This window comes from Acanthochromis polyacanthus, chromosome 22 (assembly GCF_021347895.1).
Source record: "Acanthochromis polyacanthus isolate Apoly-LR-REF ecotype Palm Island chromosome 22, KAUST_Apoly_ChrSc, whole genome shotgun sequence".
NCBI lineage: Eukaryota > Metazoa > Chordata > Actinopteri > Pomacentridae > Acanthochromis > Acanthochromis polyacanthus.
In genome coordinates this window covers 25,002,591-25,023,947 of record NC_067134.1, presented here as the reverse complement: position 1 = coordinate 25,023,947, position 21,357 = coordinate 25,002,591, and the positions used below count along the sequence as shown (strand labels likewise).

The following is a 21,357-nucleotide window of genomic DNA, read 5'->3' as shown; positions in this document are numbered from 1 at the left end:
ACACCCACAGCAAAGGGTCAAACAAGAGGAGAGTATAATTGACTGAACCGTGATCTGCAGCGGTCTCTTTATACCTCGGTCTTTTGTGTCTGGGAGTGTGCGCTGTGTATATGTGGTCACACCTAGGCCGACACCCCCATGGCCTTCTCCACATTCATCAGATTGATATTAATATTCATGAGGAGGCTGGTGGCCGGTGTCTCTAGACGGGGGGCTAATGAACGGAGTGTGTACTGCACGGCGGTGTGTGTGTGTGTGTGTGTGTGTGTGTGTGTGTGCACGTATTGTCACAGATGCGGGGGGCAGAACTGTAATCAAATCACGGCCGCCCCCTCATCTCCGCCCTCATCAACCACCAGTGGCGCTCCTTCCATACACGCTAATGCTAACATGCTACGCAACACGCCTGCCTGTGGTTCGGAACGCACGGCAGGGACACCGGAGATGTGTGTGTGTTAAATAATAGTCGAGGGCAGGCCCAGATAAAGAGGTCTGGACTCGCTAAGCTAACCACTAGGCGTACAAATAGCTGGCCATTATCTCTCATTAGCATCCGCGGCTAACACAGGGCCCACGCTGTGCGGTGGAGGGCCCTCACAATGGGACCACTCCTGTATGATTGATGGCGAAACAGCGTCGGCCACAATAACGGAACAAAAAAGAAAAGCACCGAAGATAGGATCTGCTGGCTGCGGCGAGGTAATAAAAATGTAGACAAACAAAAGGAAGTCAGACTAATCAAGGATGCCAGGCACAGCTCATTAATCTATGAGAGCCGGAGCTGTTTGGGAGCCCAGAGATAAGTCAGATGACTGGCACGTTGCGAGGATCGCACGCGCTCATCCTATTCCGGCTGCTATCTTTTCATCAGCAGCAAAAAACAAAAGGATAAAATGAGAAGTGAGATGAAAGGGGGGAGGGCGCATGGAGAATTGGGTGAAAGCTGAGAGTGTAAAGAAACAAAGGTAAATAGGACAGTTCCTGCACGGCGCAGGTTCGACTGAAGCGCTCGCACAAGAAGCACAAAGAGACCGCCAACGTCAGGTGAACTTGTCGGTGATCAAATGCCAGATTTGAGTTATGACACTTCGTCATCATCGCTGCCACGGATGCCGAGAAAAAGCAGGTTGGAAATGAGTCATTAAAATCTCTGACTCGTCCTCTTATTCACAAATAAGATGCAGATCTTATGATTATAATTCCATCATCCCGGAAAATGAAGCTTCTGTTCTCTGTGATTGCAAAAACATCTTTTTCCCTCCATTGAAGATTCCCACTGAGTTTACACATCTATTATTTAGCTCTGTCCCCGTTTTCACAAAGAGTATTTTGCCAAAGTTGCAGTTCTGTGCGTACACACACACCACTGTTCGCGTAGCTTAAAACACCAATTGTTAGTGCGTGGCGCAGGGCTCGGCTGAATATTCCATTTCCATTTCATTTGGCCTTCTGCTGACTAAGTGTTGGTAATTCATCATTCGTCTGGACCTGGGGCTTATGAATATGGATTCTGGGCAGTTTATTAGCACATCTTAGGAATGCATTATGGGAAATTAGCAAGGGGAATGAAATTTGCTCTTCATAGAAATTGGGCCACTGTCTATGTGTGTGTGTGTGTGTGTGTGTGTGTGTGTGTGTGTGTGTGTGTGTGTGTGTGTGTGTGTGTGTGTGTGTGTGTGTGTGAAAGCAGAAAAACTCAACCCGTCTTCTGTGAAGTTGCATCAGTGCTGCTCTGGAGAACTTCCCCTCTGCACATAACTGACGTGCCATAAATCTGAAATTGTGTCCTTTCAGTGCGAGTGAACATGACAGCTAAATCGCGCCACACCAGAGGAGAGGAAGAAGAAGAAAAAAGTTCGCCCTCGTAGCGGGCGTGCGAGGAGCCAAGAAGTGAGATGTAGTCAAATCCAAAGGGGGGAAAACCCGTTTTGTCACATTTTGTATTTAGTTGGTTCAGGCTCCTAATAACTAGTGACAAGCTAACCAACATTTGGATTTACAAATACCTTGTTTATTGGACATCCTGTCATCCTGCCAGGCGGGAGACTTTAGCAGGGAGTCCAAACAAATCCTCTAAGTATGGCTGAGAATGACAGACTCTCTGCTGCAATTTGCTGTCCCTCTTTCCAGGTGAGGACAATCAAGAAACGGCTTACTATCACGGCAGCAGCTGTCAAGTGATGAGAAATGTCTCTCTGGTGGCTATAGGAAGGGTGGGTGAGAAGAAGAGCAGGACAAAACCGTAGGACAAACAAGGCTGGGACTTCAAGGCGTTAATTCCGATTAATTAATTGCTGAAAAAATAACACATTTAGTCACACCTTTCTATGTCGTCTTATTTCTGGCACATCGGTAACGCTGATGCACACTCCAGCCCAGTAGGTGGCGGTAATGAAGCTAAAGTCTGTTTGCAAGTCGTTAAGAAGATGCACAGGATGTCAGCGCACAAGAAAGTTTGGTGAACAGTGAAGAAAGACGAGAGCACATTGAGCTTGTCAGGTGGAAAGTTTTCTTTTAAAAACTTCCCAATGACAGCTTAGAAAAAAGCTGCCATTAACTGGAGATTGTAAATTTATACAATTCTAGATTTAAAATAATTTCTGGATCATGACAAGTTGTTTTGATCATGAAGTAAAATACTAGATTGTTCATTGTTCTTGTGTCGTCGTGTGTCTCATTTTTGTCATATTTTGTCTTGTTTTTGCTGCTTTTGTCTGACTTTTGTCATTTGCTTTAGTCATTTTGTTTCTCGTTTTTGACGTTTTGTGTTTCGTTTTTGTCTCGCTTGTGTTTTTTGTCAATTTGTGTTTTGTGTATCATTTTTGTCATTTTGGTTTTTGTCTCGCTTGTGTTGTTAGCCTATTTTTTTGTCATTTTGTTTCATTTTTTGTCTCGTCATTTGTCTAATTTTTTGTTTTGTTTCATGTCGCATTTTTTGGCATTTTGTTTCTCACTTTTGTCGTTCTCCGTCTCGTTTTGTCATTTTGTGTGTCATTGCTGCAATATTTTGTCTTGTTTATGTTGTTCTGTGTCTTTTTTTGTCTGTTGCTGTTTTGATCATAAAGTAAAATACTTGTAATGTGTAAACGATAAACTGAGGCATAATGTCGTCGAAACTGATTTGATTTTTCTTACGAAATTTCAGGTTGTTCATAATGTTTTAACCCTTTAAGCTGCAGTCAATTCCAGCCATTTTGAGTACAAAAAAATAGCTAAAATTCTATTTTTAAATTTTAAAAAAATGACAAAAAAATACAGGGAGTATTGGACGGGCATCGCGAGGTGCATTTCCTTGAAAACGACCGATTCGTGGATTTTATACCGACTTCAGGACATGTTTTGGATAAAATAGTTTACTGGCTTGTGTCGTCTGGATGTAAAAGGTTGGATTATGGCCGTTTTTTGTGGAATATTTTCATCTGTGTGTAATAATAAACCCGGAAATGTGAGTCGCGCTGTGTGCGTTGAAGCCGTGTATAGAGAACGGATGGATGAATATTCGTTTTTGTCCGACAAATGTGTTTTTCTCACCCGCTGTGGTAATCACATCTGAAAGTGGTTTATACCGGCGGATTCATGAGAATCTAAGCTTTCCGTCGGCGTATAGTGTTTGTATAATCGGGTTTGCAGCCTTCAGACATTCTTGAAATTCCTATGCAAATTAGTAGGTGTACCGCCGGCAGTACACTGAAGTTTAAGGGGTTAAAGAAAGATAATTCCTTAAATATGAACGTTTTTGCACTTAAAGGAAATATTTGGATTTGTGGCTATTAATAGGTTATTATGCTGTGATTTTACGGTCCGGCCAACTTGAGAACTAGAATGAGTTTAACACCCCTGCTCTAATTCATTACATTAATTTTTTTTATCGCGTCCCACGACTAATGATAAACCAAATGCAAAATGATAAGAAAGCAATCTTTCTCTGTGGCCCCATGGTTTGACATAAAGACAACTCCATCCACTGCTTCCTCACCTTGTCTCTGTCTTCCACCAGATCGCTCAGCAGGTCGTCCATGTCCAGGATGCCTCCTTCAGCGTACTCCAAGTGGTGGGTCTTCACAGCGTTGTCCCCATGCTGGACACAAAGTCAGAAAAAAAAAAAGACTTCACATCAACGGAACCCACTGATTTAGTAGCTCTTCTTGCTAAAGTAAATTTCCTGGACATTTAAATGAATCATCCTTGCATCCAAACAGAAGTTTAAGCAACCAATCGGGTCACAACGTAGCTCTGACGTCCAGAAAAAACACACAATAAAGTCAAAATGAGATAATTCCGCTGACTTTAACACTGGCTACAAATATTACAAAGACATTTTTCACAAAACACAATAGAAACATGAAATGCCAGGACGCCCTGAAGGCCTAATTAGTCGCCATTGTAGCGCAACAGCGAGGAAAAACAAACTATTCATGTAAACTATGAGAGGCCTCGGAAATAATAGCTACTGTGTGTTTATCACACAATGCTCACAGCAGTCAGCATGCAAAATAAATGCCAAAATGGTGACAATGTCCAGCCTGACAATTTACATTTACAAAAGATTTCCTTCAATTCTACAATTAGAATTGTTATTTTATTCTCTTTTCTGTGATCTGTACTGTTCTGATGGCTTCCTATGAGGTACGATTCTTGAGAAATAATCTAAATTTGTCGTAATGTTGTTTTCCTGTTTATACAATACTGTTGTTGTCACGACGACGGCTGTAATCCTGAGGTTGACAGGCTGATTAGTTTCATTGGTGAGACAGTAAAAAGCTACTTAAAGAGCCTCCTGGTGATAATTCTGTATTTTTGGCTCAGAGAGGAACAGGCTACCTGCGAAAAATTAACAACCTAATTAAGACTGCTGGGTCCAACTTGTGTAATGTACGTTTACTAGGCCTGAACAATTAATCTATTTCAAATCAAAATCCCAATTTGAAACAACGCAATTAGTAAATTGCAAAGGTTGCAAATTAGGACATAGGAGATGTGGCTGTTAATTAACGAGACCGATGCTTAAATTCAATCTTAATTAGAGCGGACTGAAACTTTCAGAGGCTATTTATGCCAAACTTAAATAAATGTACACTACAGGATGTGGGTTTAATCCTGTTTTAAATGCACATAATTTCACAACTTGACCTTTAAAAAAATTATACCACAACCTAAATTGCAATATTAGGAAAAGTGCAGAGATGTCCGATATTGGCTTTTTTTCCCCAAAAAACCGATATGCCGATATTGTCCGATAATTCTCAATTTCTGATTCCGATATCGACCGATACCAATACATGTGGCTTTATGTCACTTTGTTCGTTCTATTTAAGCTACTTCCACTCCATAACAAACATTCTGCTTTTTACAAACCAAGCTATGAAAATTTCACCTCTGTGTCAGTATAAAATACCATAAAAATAACTCCACTTGGCCATTCTGTTCCACTACGGATGTTCACAGCCAGCAATTGTGTCACCACGCTGACACTCAGTCACGATAATAATCACACACACACACACACATCCCGATGTTTGTCTGGCAGGTATGTAGGAACACATGACCTACATTACATCCTACATTCACCACACGGGTCTGAAGTGCACAGTTTGTACAGAAGAATGTAGCACTGTGGCAGGGGGAGGACAGAAACTTCTCCAGTCTTTCTGCTCCCTGGAGAGCGGTGGGCACATTCCAGTCCGGTTTCAACATCAGCATGAAGAGGTCAGACAGAACACGCCCCACACACACAGCAGGAACTACGACTGCATTCACTGACAAGCACAACAAGCACCTCTGAATAAGCCACAATCTGAAATCTGTGCGCTGTTTACACATTCAAATCAACAGAGAAGTGCGCCAACAATGGCGTCTTCCTCTTTCTGTGACCCTGTGTACACACAGCTCGGTCTGCTGTGGCGTCGCTCTGCAGATAACCGAGTGAATCTGTGGACGGTTTCAGACGAGGCTGATGATAAACCGCGTAAATTAGAAATACAAAGCGAAACTGAGCGCCAATCCGACCTTCTGGATGGGTCACATTTGCTCGTTTTGAATAAATATTTCGACTTTCTCATCCACAATTTCTATTAGAAGCGATTCACAGACGAAGAAACAAAATCTTTGACGAGCCTTATCGTTCCTAACAATGTGTGCAGTAGAAAATGGCCCATTAGGAACTGCCCATACCAATAAGCAATCTGTCCAGAGCAACACAAGACTACATTACTAGCTAAATTACCAGCTATAGGCTATAAGCCTTGGAGGCTGGAATGAGTTTGGCTGAGGCCCAGCTCGCTCTGGCTCGGCTGCATCCGAATGTGAATCATGGGGCACGGGGGGGAAAAAAAAAAAAAAAGAGGGTGTCTGCCTTTCACAATGGGCCAAGTCCATTCTCTTAAAACAAATGGTTAGCAGAGCCTGGATTTCAATCACAGGAATAAAGCCAGAGCCTCCCTTTCTTCAGAAGTGCCAATAATAGCAGTGGCAGACCTCTGAGAGAGAGAACGAGCAGAGTGAAGCTAGCAGATACTTCACAGTTTTCACACGTTGACATGCAATGTAATGATCCAAAACCTGGAGCATCCCGCCGCTGTTCCAAAATTAAAGGTTTTTTTTGATATTAACAATTTTACAGACAAATATGAGCAAGTTGGTGGAACAAAAGAGGTGGTACACTGCAAAAAATGAAAGTCTGTTTGTCTTATTTTTAGTCAAAATGTCTCATTCCACTTGATTTAAGATAAATTCATTTAACAGGTGACAATTTAGCAAGATGGAGGGACTTGTTTTAAGACAACGCATCTTAAATATCTTGTAAGTCAAACAATTATAAAACTATCTTATTTTAACCCTCCTGTCGTCCTGCGGGTCAAATTGACTCATTTTAAAGTTTAAAAATGTGGTGTGTATATATGTATATATATATATATATATATATATATATGCATGTATGTATACCGGGCTTTGCAAAAGTTCTGTTACACTCGGTTTCATGATCTTTAGAGACGTTTACATGTCGGAGTGAAAAATTCCATGAAACAAACTGAAAGTTCTACCTTACAGGCAGGTGTCCTTTATACAAATGTTTTTCTCCGGTGAAGTTGTATCAAGATGGAAGTCAAAAGAGTTGAGATATCTGCTCTCCTTTGTGCTGAACATCAGCCGGATGACGGTCATCCGGCTGATGTTCAGCTGCTTGGCTCTGTCAGACTTGATGTGGCCAGCATGAAGGAGAGCAGATATCTCAACTCTTTTGACTTCCATCTTGATACAACTTCACCGGAGAACAAATTTGTGTTAATGACACCTGCCTATAAGGTAGAACTTTCAGTTTGTTTCATGGTATTTTTCAGTCCGGCATGTAAACGTCTCTAAAGATCATGAAACCGTGTAACAGAACTTTTGCAAAGCCCGGTATATATATATATATATATATATATATATATATATATATATATATATATATACACATATATATATATATGTTAAGGTAAACTCATGAAATTCAACTTTATTTCTGTCTTTGTTTATGATTTGTGGCTTGTAAACGTTTCATAATGAAGAAAAGGCATTTTTGAGTCCTCTCTAGTTCCCAAAGTGGTACAGGACTTTATAATGCAGTGAAAACTGAGCTGACAAAGAGTGGAAAAATGCGAAAGAAGAAGAAAAAAATGACCAGAAACCGCTTCCGTTTCAGAAAGTTAAATGAAACTCAAATTTTAGCTGCTTTTCCCTGCCGGATCGAGTTCTGTCATTAGGTAAATTTATCATAGCTGGGCATTTATGCAGGGCTTCATTTTACATGTCAATGAACCAAGAACAGGAGTCGATGGTGTCTGACTTGATGTTTATTTCATTGCGCACAGAATCTAGACATCCCCAAAGATTTATACCACTACTTGCTTCTGCGTTTGAGAAAAAAAATCTCCACAGTCCCTGCAGGCAACTAAAAAGAGACCGCTGTAGCCTCTACCTCCTCCTCCTTTAGGGCTCACCTCTAAAGGCAGCTTTTCACCAAATGTGGTCGTGCTGATTTATTTCCAGCTAGTGTGACATAACTGACCTCGGTTGATCCGTGATCCTCACAGATTCCCACCCACAGTTTGACACGGATGTGAACCGAGGTTTAATTGCAATGTTTGAACCACCACAGAGCGAAATAAAGTTCAACAGCAGCCATTAGTTTTTAACGTCACTAGAAGGGCATTCAGAGAGCACATTTCTCCTCCTCATGTCCTCTTTAAGAGAACGTTTTCTATTCTAAAGCCATGACATGAGCCAAAACATGACTTTAGTGGTGTGCTGCACCCCAAACTGCAGTTAAGTCTTGCTTTAACAAACACATAATACTCCGCCAAGGAACACAGCGGAGTTATGCGACGATTGGCATACATTTGTCCGTTACTCAAAAATGGACAAACGAAATTGGGTGAAACTTTCAGGGAAGGTCAGAAATGACACAAGGACCAAGTGATTAGATTTTGGCAGTGATGAGGCTTATAGTCTGAATCCGCGGATATGTTATAGGTTTCTGTCTCATTGCGAGATAGCGGCATGGCGTCACTGTAACCATGACAACAAGTGAACACATGATTGCAATCCAAGTACAAATCGATCGCTGTGGACTTATCAGGACTTATCCGTCTGAAAGGATACAAGGAACAACTGATTAAATTGTGGGGGTGTTTCTCAGTCCCATTGATTCCTGCTGCCCGCTACATATTTAGGGGACATGATTCCTTATTTTATATTATTTTCACAGTACTTTTGCAAACCTTGCACATGACTGTAGTTTGCTCTGTGTCAGTCTGGTCAAAGCCGAACCGCTTCCATAAAATCGATGTAACATGAGGCCCTTTTCTCGCGACCAACTCTTCGTCTGCTGTTCTGTCCGCCATGACGGGGGTGTGAGTGTTTTGGTGGAAGGAGATGAGAGGCGGAAGCAAACGCCAGCGCACAAGACGTGAAAGGCAGAAGAAGAATCTGTATTGTTATATATTTAAGCTCGCCTCGATTTTACGATTTGGGAAATTTTCAAATCGTCAGGTTTTAAAAAGGCAAATTAATCGAATTAATTTGATTTATCGCCGAGCCCTACTTTCATGCTTCTTTTCTGTCCAGAGGAAAAGTGCTAATTGGTAACACACATGAAAAGAAGCTGTAAAGCCGGTCTACAAGCCTTTAGCTGTAGATGACAATGAATCAGTCTGAGCTGACTGACACATTAATGCTAAAAAAGGATTCATTTAGAATCAGAAATCATGTGTTTATTGACTGTTTGATTTAAAAATGTTCAGTTTAAGGCCGCATATGCGAGGAGGAGACACTGAAACCGGCAGAGCATAGCTGCAACAAAGACGTCAGCACAAAGCACTGACACCTCACCAGAAAAGCCGGTCCAACCTGAACAACTGCCGGCATTCTTCTGCATCTCGCTGTTTATGTGCAGGGAGAACGTGTGTGAGTAACACAGCAACAGCTACAGAGGGAACAACTGTAATTGGCTCTTTTGGGATGAGATCACGTCACTGGTATGAACACACGCACACCTTAATGAAATCAGTGTGATTTTCAGGGAGAAGGAAAAGCTCACATTACTGGATTACTGGATTCCCAAGTGTTAATTAGCATCACCTCTGCAAGCCCAGCTTAAGCACACATGACACTACTGCCTTTTTTTCCCCTAAGCCAGAACACACAAGGCCCTGAGAAACACGTTTTGCTCTCTACCTGGTGATGAAAAGGGATGAATGTATGACACTTCAGAGGGAAAGTAATCTATAGAGGAAAGGGGGCAATAAAAAGAAGTTCTTCTGAAGCCCCTCTTTGTCAATCCCTGGTAATTCCCCTCACTCTTCCCGTGAAATAAATAACAAAAGGGAGTCAGTCAGTCAGTCAACAGCAGAGGAGAATTACCATGACAGTTAGAAGAGCAAATTCCCTGCAAATTACACCATTAAGTCCCCCATCACTTAAACCCATATCTCTCCTTCTTCTCCCTCACTTCCCCCCTCCACCACTCTGGTGAGCAAACACGACACCCCTCGAAAGCGGTGAAGCACTGGGGCGATTAGCGGCGGTGGCGGTGGTGGTGGTGGCGTTGGGGGTGCCATTTCACACTTTGATCCTCGGAAGAATATGTAATTACAAAGCTGCAGGAGCACGGTGTGGATTTAGCTGTGACGAATAGGAAAAAAGTCATTAATGAACACGTCGATGAGGAGCCGTCTTCACGTCAGACGCTTCGATGCGAGTGAGAAGAAACAGAAAGGAAAGCTGCGAAGACCTTTGAAGGAAGGAGGGCAGCCACGAGTAGAGACAGCCTAACAGTCGCCTACATTTGGAGGCATTCGGGGTCGCGTTACCGGCAAACGTAATGGCATGTTCTCATCAAGTGCAGCTAGATTTCAGGATTTCCGCTCTCATTTACGTCCAGTCAGGAAGGCCACCTATTGATGTTAGTACCACAGCAATTCCCGGCCTCCGGTTACCCTAAAATACCCTAAAAAAAACCCTAAAAGCTAGAATAGCTAAAATGGAAAAAACAGCCATGAAGGTAATTGGCAAGAAGGCCTTTGCATCCCTTCAGATGATCTTTGAGAAGTCAGTGCTCAGTCTGGCAAACAGAGTACGGTCTGATCCTTCTCACACTCTTTTTTCAGAGTATGAGTTGTTACCTTCTGGTAGACGCTACAGAGTGTGTCATGCTAAGAGTAACCCTTTTAAACGGTCTTTTATCCCTGTTTCCACTGTACTATCGAACAGCTGGCACATAGTCTACAGCTCGAATTAGGGTACTTGCTACGGGCTACTGCAGGACTGATATACCTTCACTTGTTACCGCCCGGCAAAACTGCGTTTGCCGGAAGGTATTGTTTTCACCTGCATGGTCTTGCTTGCGTGTTTGTCTGTAACACTTTGGTTTCCGCACGATAACTCCATAAAATATTGATGTAGCCTCACCATATTTGGTACACAGGTCTACCATAATAAGACACAGGTCAAGTTCGCATTTGGTGACCGTGACCTCATTTTCAAGGTCACAGGGGTCATCTTTGTCGCCGGGCGGTCCAAGTTTGGTAAAACTTCTAGTGTTTTATTTGTGTTGCTCAACGGGAATGGGTATCCCACAAGCCAGTGATCTTCTTAAATGCTGGACTTTGCTCCTACTGTGTTGTATGTTGTCTTTTTTTTAATGTTGATGTGACTGCAGCGCTTTTGCCCAAAACAAATTTCCCTAGTGGGACAATAAAGTTTATTACCGCCCGGCAAAACATCGTTTTCCGGAAGGTATTGTTTTCAGCTGCATGGTCTTGCTTGCTTGTTTGTCTGTAACAATTTGGTTTCCGCGCGATAACTCGATAAAATATTGATGTAGCCTCACCATATTTGGTACACAGGTGTACCATAACAAGACAAAGGTCAAGTTCGCATTTGGTGACCTTGACCTCATTTTCAAGGTCACAGGGGTCATCTTTGTCGCCGGGCGGTCCAAGTTTGGTAAAACTTCTTGTCTATCTATCTATCTATCTATCTATAAGCCACGACACAGTGTGTCATTTTTGGCCATCCCAGACAAAACATAACAATCGTGAGAGAATCGTGGCGATGTCTTTGGTCTTGCCTCTAAATCGGTGGTCCTACATCACACTGAGAGACAGGTTCAAGGACGGCTGTTGTCATGGTTTCCGACCAAAGACGAGCTGCGATAAAACTGAGTGTCAGAAATTTGTGGTGATCGTCTCACAGTGTGATGCTGCTGTGACCTACGACAACTAACTAACCAACAGAAATGCAGGATGAATCTGATAGGTAGATGATTTGTGATGACATTGACAAAACACATCAAAACAAGTATGTGGGATTTAAACAGTTTTTTGTCCTCCGAAGAGGTTCCTGACAAGAAAAGTTTGAGGACCACTCTCCTAAGACAAACTGATGTATGCAGATTTCAAATTTGGGTTCAACCTCCTTCTAAAAGCAGGTTTGGAAGGCTTGTTATCTTTACAAAACTGGCAAAACTGCACAATTAATCAGAGATGGAAAAGCACAAAGAATGCTCAGGTCTGTATATTTTGAATCTATCTTTGAAATAATAAGGAACTTAAACCAAATCTAAGCTTAAAATGGACATACTTCTTCAAAAACACTTTGATCTACATGTCTCTTTTTTTAAAAATACTAAAAATAAACCATCTACACTTACCAGATTCTGTTAAAAACTAAAATTCTGTGCTCGTCAGTTCAACTCAGATGCGACCGACAGTTATGTGACAAAAATTAGAATGACTTTTGTGACTTTGTTATACTGCACAAAAGAGGAATTCTGAGCTCTCGCTCCTTCTCTATGGTTGTGCTGTTTCCACAGAGGTGCAGGATTTTATACTGCAGTGAAAATGTGCCCACAGTGAGAAAAAAAAATGTGACAGGAGCAGAAAATGCCCGGAAACTGCAGAAGTTTAAAAGAGCAGTGGGGAGACGGCATTTTAACACTTTATTCTGAACCGAATAAAGTTCTGAACCGAGCTGACAAAAAATGAAACAAATGACACAAAACAAAATAAAAAGAGACAAAAAATTTGATTAAAAAAGTTACAAAGCAACAAAAAGATGTACGAATGACAAAAAATGAGACCGGAAATGACAAAAAAAAATGAGACAAATGACACAAAACAAAGTAAAAGTGACAAAAATTAGATACAAAAAGTTACAAAGCAACAAAAAAGATGTACTAATGACAAAAATGAGACCAAAAATGACAAAAAATGAGACAAATGACACAAAACGAAATAAAAAGAGACAAAAAATTAGATAAAAAAGGTACAAAGCAACAAAAAAGATGTACTAATGACAAAAATGAGACCAAAAATGACAAAAAAAGAGACAAATGACACAAAACGAAATAAAAAGAGACAAAAAATTAGATAAAAAAGTTACAAAGCAACAAAAAGATGTACTAATGACAAAAATGAGACCAAAAATGACAAAAGTGAGAAACAAAATGACAAAAAGTAGCCAAGACAAGTGAGACAAAAAACCACAAAATGACACAAACGATACACATGAGACAAATGTCAAAAACAGCTAAGTTTGAAGTCATAGTGAACAGCTAACCGTCCCACTACTGCTAAAGACAGGAGTGTGACGTTATTTGTATTCGGGGATTATTTGGGATCAGCAACACAAATGAATGCTGACTGTCTCCCTGAACACATTCAACAGCCGGCGTGGTCTAAAATCCAAAGAACGGGAGACACAGGAGATGTCTGAAGCAGGTTTCAGCGGTTACATCCAACTTAAAAAAAAATGCATTTTTTGCATAGCAGAGCCACGGCGGATGACTCCCCTCTCCCTCCTCCGTACATGAGAAGAACAGTTTGTTTAGTGAGCTGTCAGCACAGAGCCGGTATCAGGGCTGTAATCTGAACTGAACCTGCACAGACACACCATGAGACAGGCACAGTAGCTGTCTGTTTCCCCTGAGAATCCACAACACTCACAGTCCACATGCTGGTCCCTCAGCCTGGAATACGGTAATGAAGGAAAACAGGCCAGTCAGCTGTTATTAGGACTCCTCACTCATGCAACGTTTTACAGCAGGAGTGGAAAACACGTGGCCCGCGAGACAAAACCGGCCCTCTACGGGCTCCGATTCGGCCCGTTGGACGGCTTTATCAGGCGTAAAAATGACAGAGGAGACATTAACTGTGAACTGTAAATTCGCAAAACTATAAATTTAAAATGATTTCAAGTTGTTTTGATCATAAAGTAAAATACTAGATTGCTCATTGTTCTTTTCTCATTTTATGTCTCATTTTTCTCATATTTTGTCTTGTTTTTGACTTTGCCTCATGTTTTTGTCGTTTTGTGCATCGTTTGTGTCGTTTTGAGTTTCCTTGTCTCGCTTTTACTGTTTGTCGACTTTTTTGCCGTTTTCTTTCTCACTTGTGCCATTTTTGTGTCACTTTTATCAAATTTTTTGTCTTTTTTATTTCGCTTCATTTGTCTCATTTTTTGTCGCTTTGTGTCTCGTTAGTGTCATTTTGCATCTCATTTTTGTAATATGTTGTCTTTTTTGGTTATTTTTTGTCATTTGTCTTGTGTTTTTGTCAGTTTGTGTTTCCTTATTGTCTCACTTGTGTTTTTGTCTTATTTTTGCCGTTTTTGGTCTCGTTTGTGTCACTTTAATCAAATTTTTGTCTCTTTTTTGTTTTGTATTGTTTCATTTGTCTCATTTTTTGTCGCTTTGTCTCATTTGTCATTTTGCGTCTCATTTTTGTAATATTTAGTCTTTTTTTTGTTATTTTTTTGTCTGACTTTTGTCATTCGTCACGTGTTTTTGTAATTTTGTGTTTCCTTCTTGTCTCGCTTGTGTTTTTTGTCATATTTTTGTCATTTTGTGTTTTGCTTTATTTGTTGTTTTGTGTATCGTTTTGTGTTTTCTTGTCTCACTTGTGTTTTTTGTCTACTTCTTTGTCATTTTGTTTCTCACTTGAGATTTTTGGTCTCGTTTGGGTCGTTTGTGTATTTTTTTGTCTCATTTCACTTGTTTGTAGATTTTTTGTCGTTTTGTAACTACTTTCTCCATTTTTTTGTCTCTTTTTTGCTTTGTTTCATGTAATTTATCTAATTTCTTGTCATTTTGCATCTCATTTTTGCCATATTTTGTCTTGTTTTTGTTGTTTTTTTGTCCTTTTTTGTCTGACTTTTGGCGTTTTGATCTTAAAGTAAAACACCACATCATTCATTTCCAGATCTTTTTGTGCTTTTTTGTGTGTTTTGTGATGAGCAAAGTCACCAGTTTGAAAACGTTTAACCAAAAATGACTTTTGCTGCAACCCTTGAACACCAAATCGTTGTTTATTGAGCAGTTATTTAGATGACAGATGGAACTAACACCTTAGCTGAAAATCTTTACACAACTCCCACAATCGTCTACTTTTTTCAGCCGATGCCACGACAGCAGTGATTGAATAATGTGTGCAAACTATTATCCTTTATGTATATTTATCAGCGTCCTGACAGCGTGGACGCTCACACTTTACAATCACACCGCATAATGAGCTTTCTTTTGTCTGTGTGCAGTTTGTTAAAGCCGTTGCCGGTAAACACGACTGTTTTCTCCACAGTGGAGATGAAAGCGGCTGAACATGCACAGGGAAGCAGCTGAGGTCACGTTAAAATAAACTGCTAATTAGGAAGGTCTGCGTGCCATTACTGGATTTCACAGGGAGACGGTGCAGAATCCAGCTCAGCCATAAACACACACACCCTCGGCGATTAAACCAGGTTTTTGACACCGTCCCTGCCGTCAGCGGTGAGGCCGGCGAGCTGGAGAGATGTTCGCTTAATGTGGGCGCTAAGTGGATTCTGCTGGCAGGAGCGGTCGGCTCGTCTGGTCAGATATACTCGGCCTTTTCTGGCAGCTTCGGAGCTGGACCGTCGTCACGGTGATGCGCCTCTATTAAGAGAAAAGCCACAGACTGCTGAGTCAGCGTCTACCAACGGCTCCTAATTAACACGCTTTGTAAAAAGCAATCAAGGCCGGGGTGCATTTTTAATCGCACAGTTGCATTTAGCCCGTGAACCGCAGCGCTGACAATCAGCAGAGCAGAGTGGGGACGGCTGTCGGTGGACGATGGAAAAAATGCCCCTCTCAAAACAAGAAAAAAAAAACTTATTTCAAGGAACTTTTACCTGGAAATGTGTGAAAAAAATCTGCCAAATAGAACAAGTGAAAAATGGCTTGGTGAGATTTCTGGAAATAAGATATTTACAATCTTGAGATCTTAAAATTAGCTGGCAACTTATTTTAAGCTCTATTTTACCAATGATTGTCAAGCTTAGGTGCCTTAAAATAAGCCAGATATGCTCACAAAAATAGTTTTTCACTCAAACATAGATTTTAGCTTTCATGTAACCTCCTAATTTGAGATGTTTTAAACCTCCTGTTGTCTTCATTTACGGGCGTCACAATATATTGTTTCCTTGTCTGTTAAAAAAATCTAAAACTTCAGTGAAAAAAATTCCTCAAAATTCTAAAAAATTGCAAAAAATTCTGGAAGAAAATTCCGATAATTCTTTAAAATTTTCCCTTTAAAGTTTATGTTTAAAAAATCCCTTAAATTTGGCAAAAAAAATTCTTGTAAATATTTTCAAAATATGAGAAAAATCTTTAAAAAAAATCTTAAAAATATCTAGTGATTAAATGTATATCAGTAAAACTTCTAATAAGAGCATTCACAAAAAAAATCAACCAAAATCCAGCGAATTTCGCTGGATTTTGGTTGATTTTTTTTGTGAATGCTCTTAAGAAGCATTTTTTTTTCCACCAAAAAAATGTTCAAAGATTTCCCAAAAATGTTGAAAATGTGGACGTCAGAAGTTTCACTGTGAAAATACATTTTTTCCCACGTTTTCAAACTTTAAAACAGGTCAATTTTAACTCGCAGGACAACACACGGGTTAAACTTATATCATATTTTCTTGTAAAATTCAACTCAAAACAAGCTCATTTCAACACTGTTTGACCTAACAAGATGCATTGTCTTAAAACAAGTCCCTCCATCTTGCTGAGATGTCACTTGTTAAGAGAATTTATCTTAAATGAAGTGGGATGAGACATTCTGACTAAAATCAGACAAACAGACTTGGTAAGATTTGGCGTTTTTGCAGTGAGTGAGATGAGCTCCCCTCAGTGTGTGTTGCCATCTAGACGTTTGTGTGAGGGGAAGCCATCCATCGAGCCAGCCATTCGGTCCCTCCACGGCTCCTCGCATCCCCACGCCTACTCAGGGAGGGTGTGTGTGGACCAGCCAACCGATAAGACCCGGACCTGTCACCAATCCTAATCCCCAATCACTCAGAGGACAAAGCCTCCTGTCCACCACGCACCTCCCCGACCGCGGCCACACTGAGGACATCAAACAGTAAACTTCCACCTGCCCGCTGAGATACCGGGGCTTAAACAGGAAGCTATTGTACAGGTAGACAGCCGCGGCCGCCGCCAGCGACGCTCACATCCTCACAGAGGCGAAGCGCGTCGTGCTAGCGCGCTATCACGCCAGGACAGCATGCACACAAGCTGCCGATTAATAAAAAGGTCAGTTCGGCAGAATGATTAATGTTGAAGTGATTGCAATATCAGGGAGCGGAGGGCTGGGGGGGGGGACTTGTATCTCTGTGGGAAAGTGTCACAGGAAACACTTTGCACCAGGGGTTCTTTAACCATCAGCCAGTTAGCAACAAGGTCAACATGTACAGCTTTGGAAATAACTATAAGATGAGGCCATACTGTGGTTTATTCTTTAGGTTTTGTTGATTCTAAGCCAGCTAGCAGCATCCCACTGTATCCCCTCTACCTGACTTTATATGCAGCATCTGCACAAAATAACAGTGACTCAAGGAATGCTTTCAGCAATCCAGTGTTCTGACATTTTTAGTTTCAACGCATCGTGTTTTTAGACATATTTTCTTGCAGGTATTAACTTGCTCTAAGAATTTTTCATGTCTTCTAGAGGATTCTTTAATTATTTAACCACCATGGGAGACCGAGTAGTTTTTGAAAAAGACAAACAGCTGGACTAATAATACTTTCCACAGATTTTCCAACAGTTTAAGGTAGTCAATAACTTCAACTCACGAGCAGAAAATTGGCCAAGCTGTTTTGGAGCTATCCAAGGTGCTCGAGTCTTTAAAGCCCTTTCATATTTGTGTCTTCCAGAACCCCCTAAAAGCCTTTTTTGAAGAGGTTCTGCAGGACAGCTAGCCAGGCGTGGGTGATAGCAGTAAGCACTAGTGATAAAACACTTCATAGAGAGTTTGAGGGCCGCTGAAATGAATTAGATGCAAACTGTCATGAAACCACAGAAGGAAAATGTAAAGTTTGGTTCCATGATCAAACCCCAAGCATGCCCCTCTCTATCACAAGTCCACATCCTCCTGAGCCTCATGCCAGCCTCCCTTGGTGAAGGGCTGTGGCCAGAGAGGACCGGAAGTCGCCCTTACCAGATGTTCTTCATGGTCAAAAACACCCCCCATCATGTGGAGTCACACAAATCCTCCAAGGGCTGAACAACTTGACACTGAGGCCAATACAGACCTGGTCCTCTGCCCCGTTTTCCCTCCACACACCTCCACATTTTACTTGCTTTAACTTTATTCATCTGTTGTCTATACATATGTTTATTTTTAGGCTTATTGTGCTTTGGTACTTACTTTCTTCTATGTCTCAGTTGTATCTAGCTGCTGTAGGTTTCCCCACTGAGGGGTCATTTAAGTTCAGCTCACCCTATTTATGTGAGTAAACTTAGATATGTTTGGATTTTTTCATTGTTTGTCAACATTTAATTTACTTCCTGTGTAGCTTAATACATAGTTCAAAGTGATTACATTCAGAGTAAAGTGGTTCAATTCACAATAAACATTGCTTGTTTGTTTTTCATTTAAAACAATCAACAAATAACGCACACTAAATCATAATAAGAGTTTCAAGTACTTCGCCCAGTGCCTATTCTGCTCACCAGAAATGTTTCCTGTGCATATAGTTGTACTCTGCACCAGCAAATAACACAAAAGATACATAAATGACAATAGATTGTGTCTGACAGTCTTAAAACATTGGAAATGGATTAATCCTACACTACAGGATGTTTTCACAGTAAGAGAGGGCAGGTTTTTCTCATTTTTATGACAACAATGACTAACAAAAATGCTAGCTCTAATTATTTGTTGCTTTTTTACTGTAGCAGGAACTTAAATGGGTTTCAACCTTTTAATTAATTCAAGTTGCACCTGCTTGGCATAAATATACTCAATTATTAAACTTTGTCCAGTTTTTATATTATATTTTTTTGACAACAATGAGTAACAACAGATGCTATAGCTAATTAATAACTGTAAGCTAGCAAAAAAAACAGGAATTTAAATGGGTTTCACATCTGTATTTAAAAAGCGGTATATAGAGAATGGATGGATGGATCTGTATTTAATTCAAGTTGCACCCATAAGCTTTATAAATAAGGTTTGCTCAATTTTTGTACTACATTTTGGACAACAATGACTGACAAAGGATGCTACGGCTAATTATCTTTAGCTTTTTACTGTAAGCTGGCAACAAAAACAGGAATTTAAACAGGTTTCACACCTTTAATTAATTCAAGTTGCACCTGCTTGGCATAAATAAGCTGCATTAATACAACCTGCTAATTTTAATATTACGTTTTTAATAACAATGGCTAACAAAAGATGCTATGGCTAATAATTTGTTGCATTTTTACTGTAAGCTAACAACAAAAACGAGAACTTAAATGGGTTTCACACCTTGAATTAATTCAAGTTGCTCCTGCTTGGTGTAAATAAGCTTAATTAATAAATTATGTTGAATTTTTCTATTACATTTTTTGACAACAATGGCTATCAATGGCTACTATGGCTAATTAATAACTGTAAGCTAATAACAAAAACAGGAATTTAAATGGATTTGACTTCTTATCCATTTTTTGTGCCAAAATAAATTACTTTTCGGGATATAACAGTCATTTCTTGTCTAATTTTAGCCAGCAGCTAGCTTTAGCTTTGATATGGAGAACGTCATAATAAATTAGCCGCATCACGTGACCTACACCTCAGGCAGGTCGTGGGAGCTGCCGCTTAAAGAATGTGAAGCACGACTGCATGAAATAACGCCAATAAGGTTAATATGGTGTAAATAATTAAGTGGAATAATAATTTAAAAAAAATAAAATAGTTGTTTTTACCTGCTGTTGAATCCGGTGGTACCTCCGCGTGGCTTGATCGACCAGATCCCGGACCGTCCATCCAGCCTTGCAGGGAACCACCACAGCGGTGTCCTGGAAAGTTACCGTCACTTTCATAACACAAATTCAAATGTTTTTCCCTGAATTTGTAGGGGCAAGAAAAAAAATATGTCCGAGTGTCGCCGGCTTTCCCTGTGGACCCGGAGCTGCTCGCTGTCGGACAGAAAGTGACACCTGTGAGGCGAAACTGGAGCAACAGGTGTCTCCGGTCGGGATGAAATCACGGAGAAGTTCAGCCGTCCGACGTTACCGAGAAGAGTCAGGTACGAAACACCTCAGAGGACATCTTGTTTACAGCTGGAATGGAGGGGATAAAACGGCGATTACGAGCGCTAAGTGGGAGTTTGTGTCATGTTGAGCTTTGTGCCGAAACACCCAAACAAAACAAACTGAGGCACAAACCCGGAAGAAATCACAGCGACGCTCGCGCTCCAGGAAACTACAATCCCACAATCCAGCAGCGCTCCGACTTCCACTTTAGTTCTGTATTAATGTCAATATCTGCTCATATTTGGTCTATTTTAAACGTCTATTGCAATAAAATAATTTTAAATAATTCTTTCTACCTATATCAGGCAAGTTTATGTATATAGCACGTTGTGAGAAGGTTAGAAAAATATGAATCTAAGGGGAAAATGAGACAAAATAACAAATACAGCAGAATAAAACTAAATCACTGATAATAAATCTCTTTATTAATGTCATATATTGCACTGAAAATGTTTTTAAATAACTGTATATATGAACATCAAGCAGACTTATGTATATAGCACCTTGTGAAAGGGGTTTTAAAAAACGCTAAAAATGTGAAAAAGTAAACATCTAGATCTAAAATAATCAAATACAATAGAATAAAACTGAATCAATCAACAAAACAGCGCTCACAAGTATAACAGTGCCGCTAAATTTTATTTAATTTTTTTAATTAATTAACTCAAGCACTGGGAACAGAGAGGAGATAAGAAAATAAAAGCATGCACTTAATTAGCAGCCGTTAAAAACAGCTTACTGTTAAAAAAAATAGCCACACTTGAGGTAAATGTAGCTCCAAAGGCAGCATAATGACTAAAAATAATTTCATAATGTCTGATCTGAGCTCCGGGAAATACTAAGTGACCAGTGTGTGCACGTCTTGGAGATCCACCAGACTCAGCAAACACATCAGTCGTCCACTCTACAGGTGATAAAAAAACATGAATGCATTTTTTGAAACCTCATTTGGAAATAAAGAGGATTTAGCTCTGATGTGGCTGCTGAAAGTTAGATTGATTACACTGAGATTGTTGACCAAGATTTTAGCTTTTATTACCCTGAGCGCCATGTTTTTATCACCGCCATAGAATAGAACTGTTGGCAATAAAGTGTTGTCTCGTTGAAGTCGTTTTAGTTTATAGTTGATGCAGAATAAGGCAAAGCAAGTTCATGGGACCAAAGTCATTTTGTATGTTTATAGCATCAATAGTGGCTGATAGTCATGCACTGAACCACCTTACATGAAGAAATGTTCCCACACTGGAAAAAATGCTCCTCTCAAAACAAGAGAAACAAACTTATT

The 21,357-nt window shown here is 40.3% G+C and overlaps 2 protein-coding genes across 2 annotated transcripts in view; one reads left to right on the top strand and one right to left on the bottom strand.

Annotated features, from left to right (window-relative positions):
* The window catches only part of pard3ba (par-3 family cell polarity regulator beta a), a 261,589-nt gene extending 241,395 nt beyond the window's left edge, over positions 1–20,194 (bottom strand). Inside the window, 2 exon segments of the mRNA XM_051942372.1 lie at positions 3,977–4,078; positions 19,743–20,194. Coding sequence (XP_051798332.1) covers positions 3,977–4,078; positions 19,743–19,859 — 219 coding nt within the window. The 5' untranslated portion in view covers positions 19,860–20,194.
* LOC110952216 (zona pellucida sperm-binding protein 3-like) overlaps positions 19,924–21,357 on the top strand; it is a 47,470-nt gene continuing 46,036 nt past the window's right edge. The window contains exon 1 of the mRNA XM_022195662.2: positions 19,924–20,065. The gene's annotated coding sequence lies outside the window, so the exon portion shown is untranslated. The remainder of the gene's footprint in view (positions 20,066–21,357) is intronic.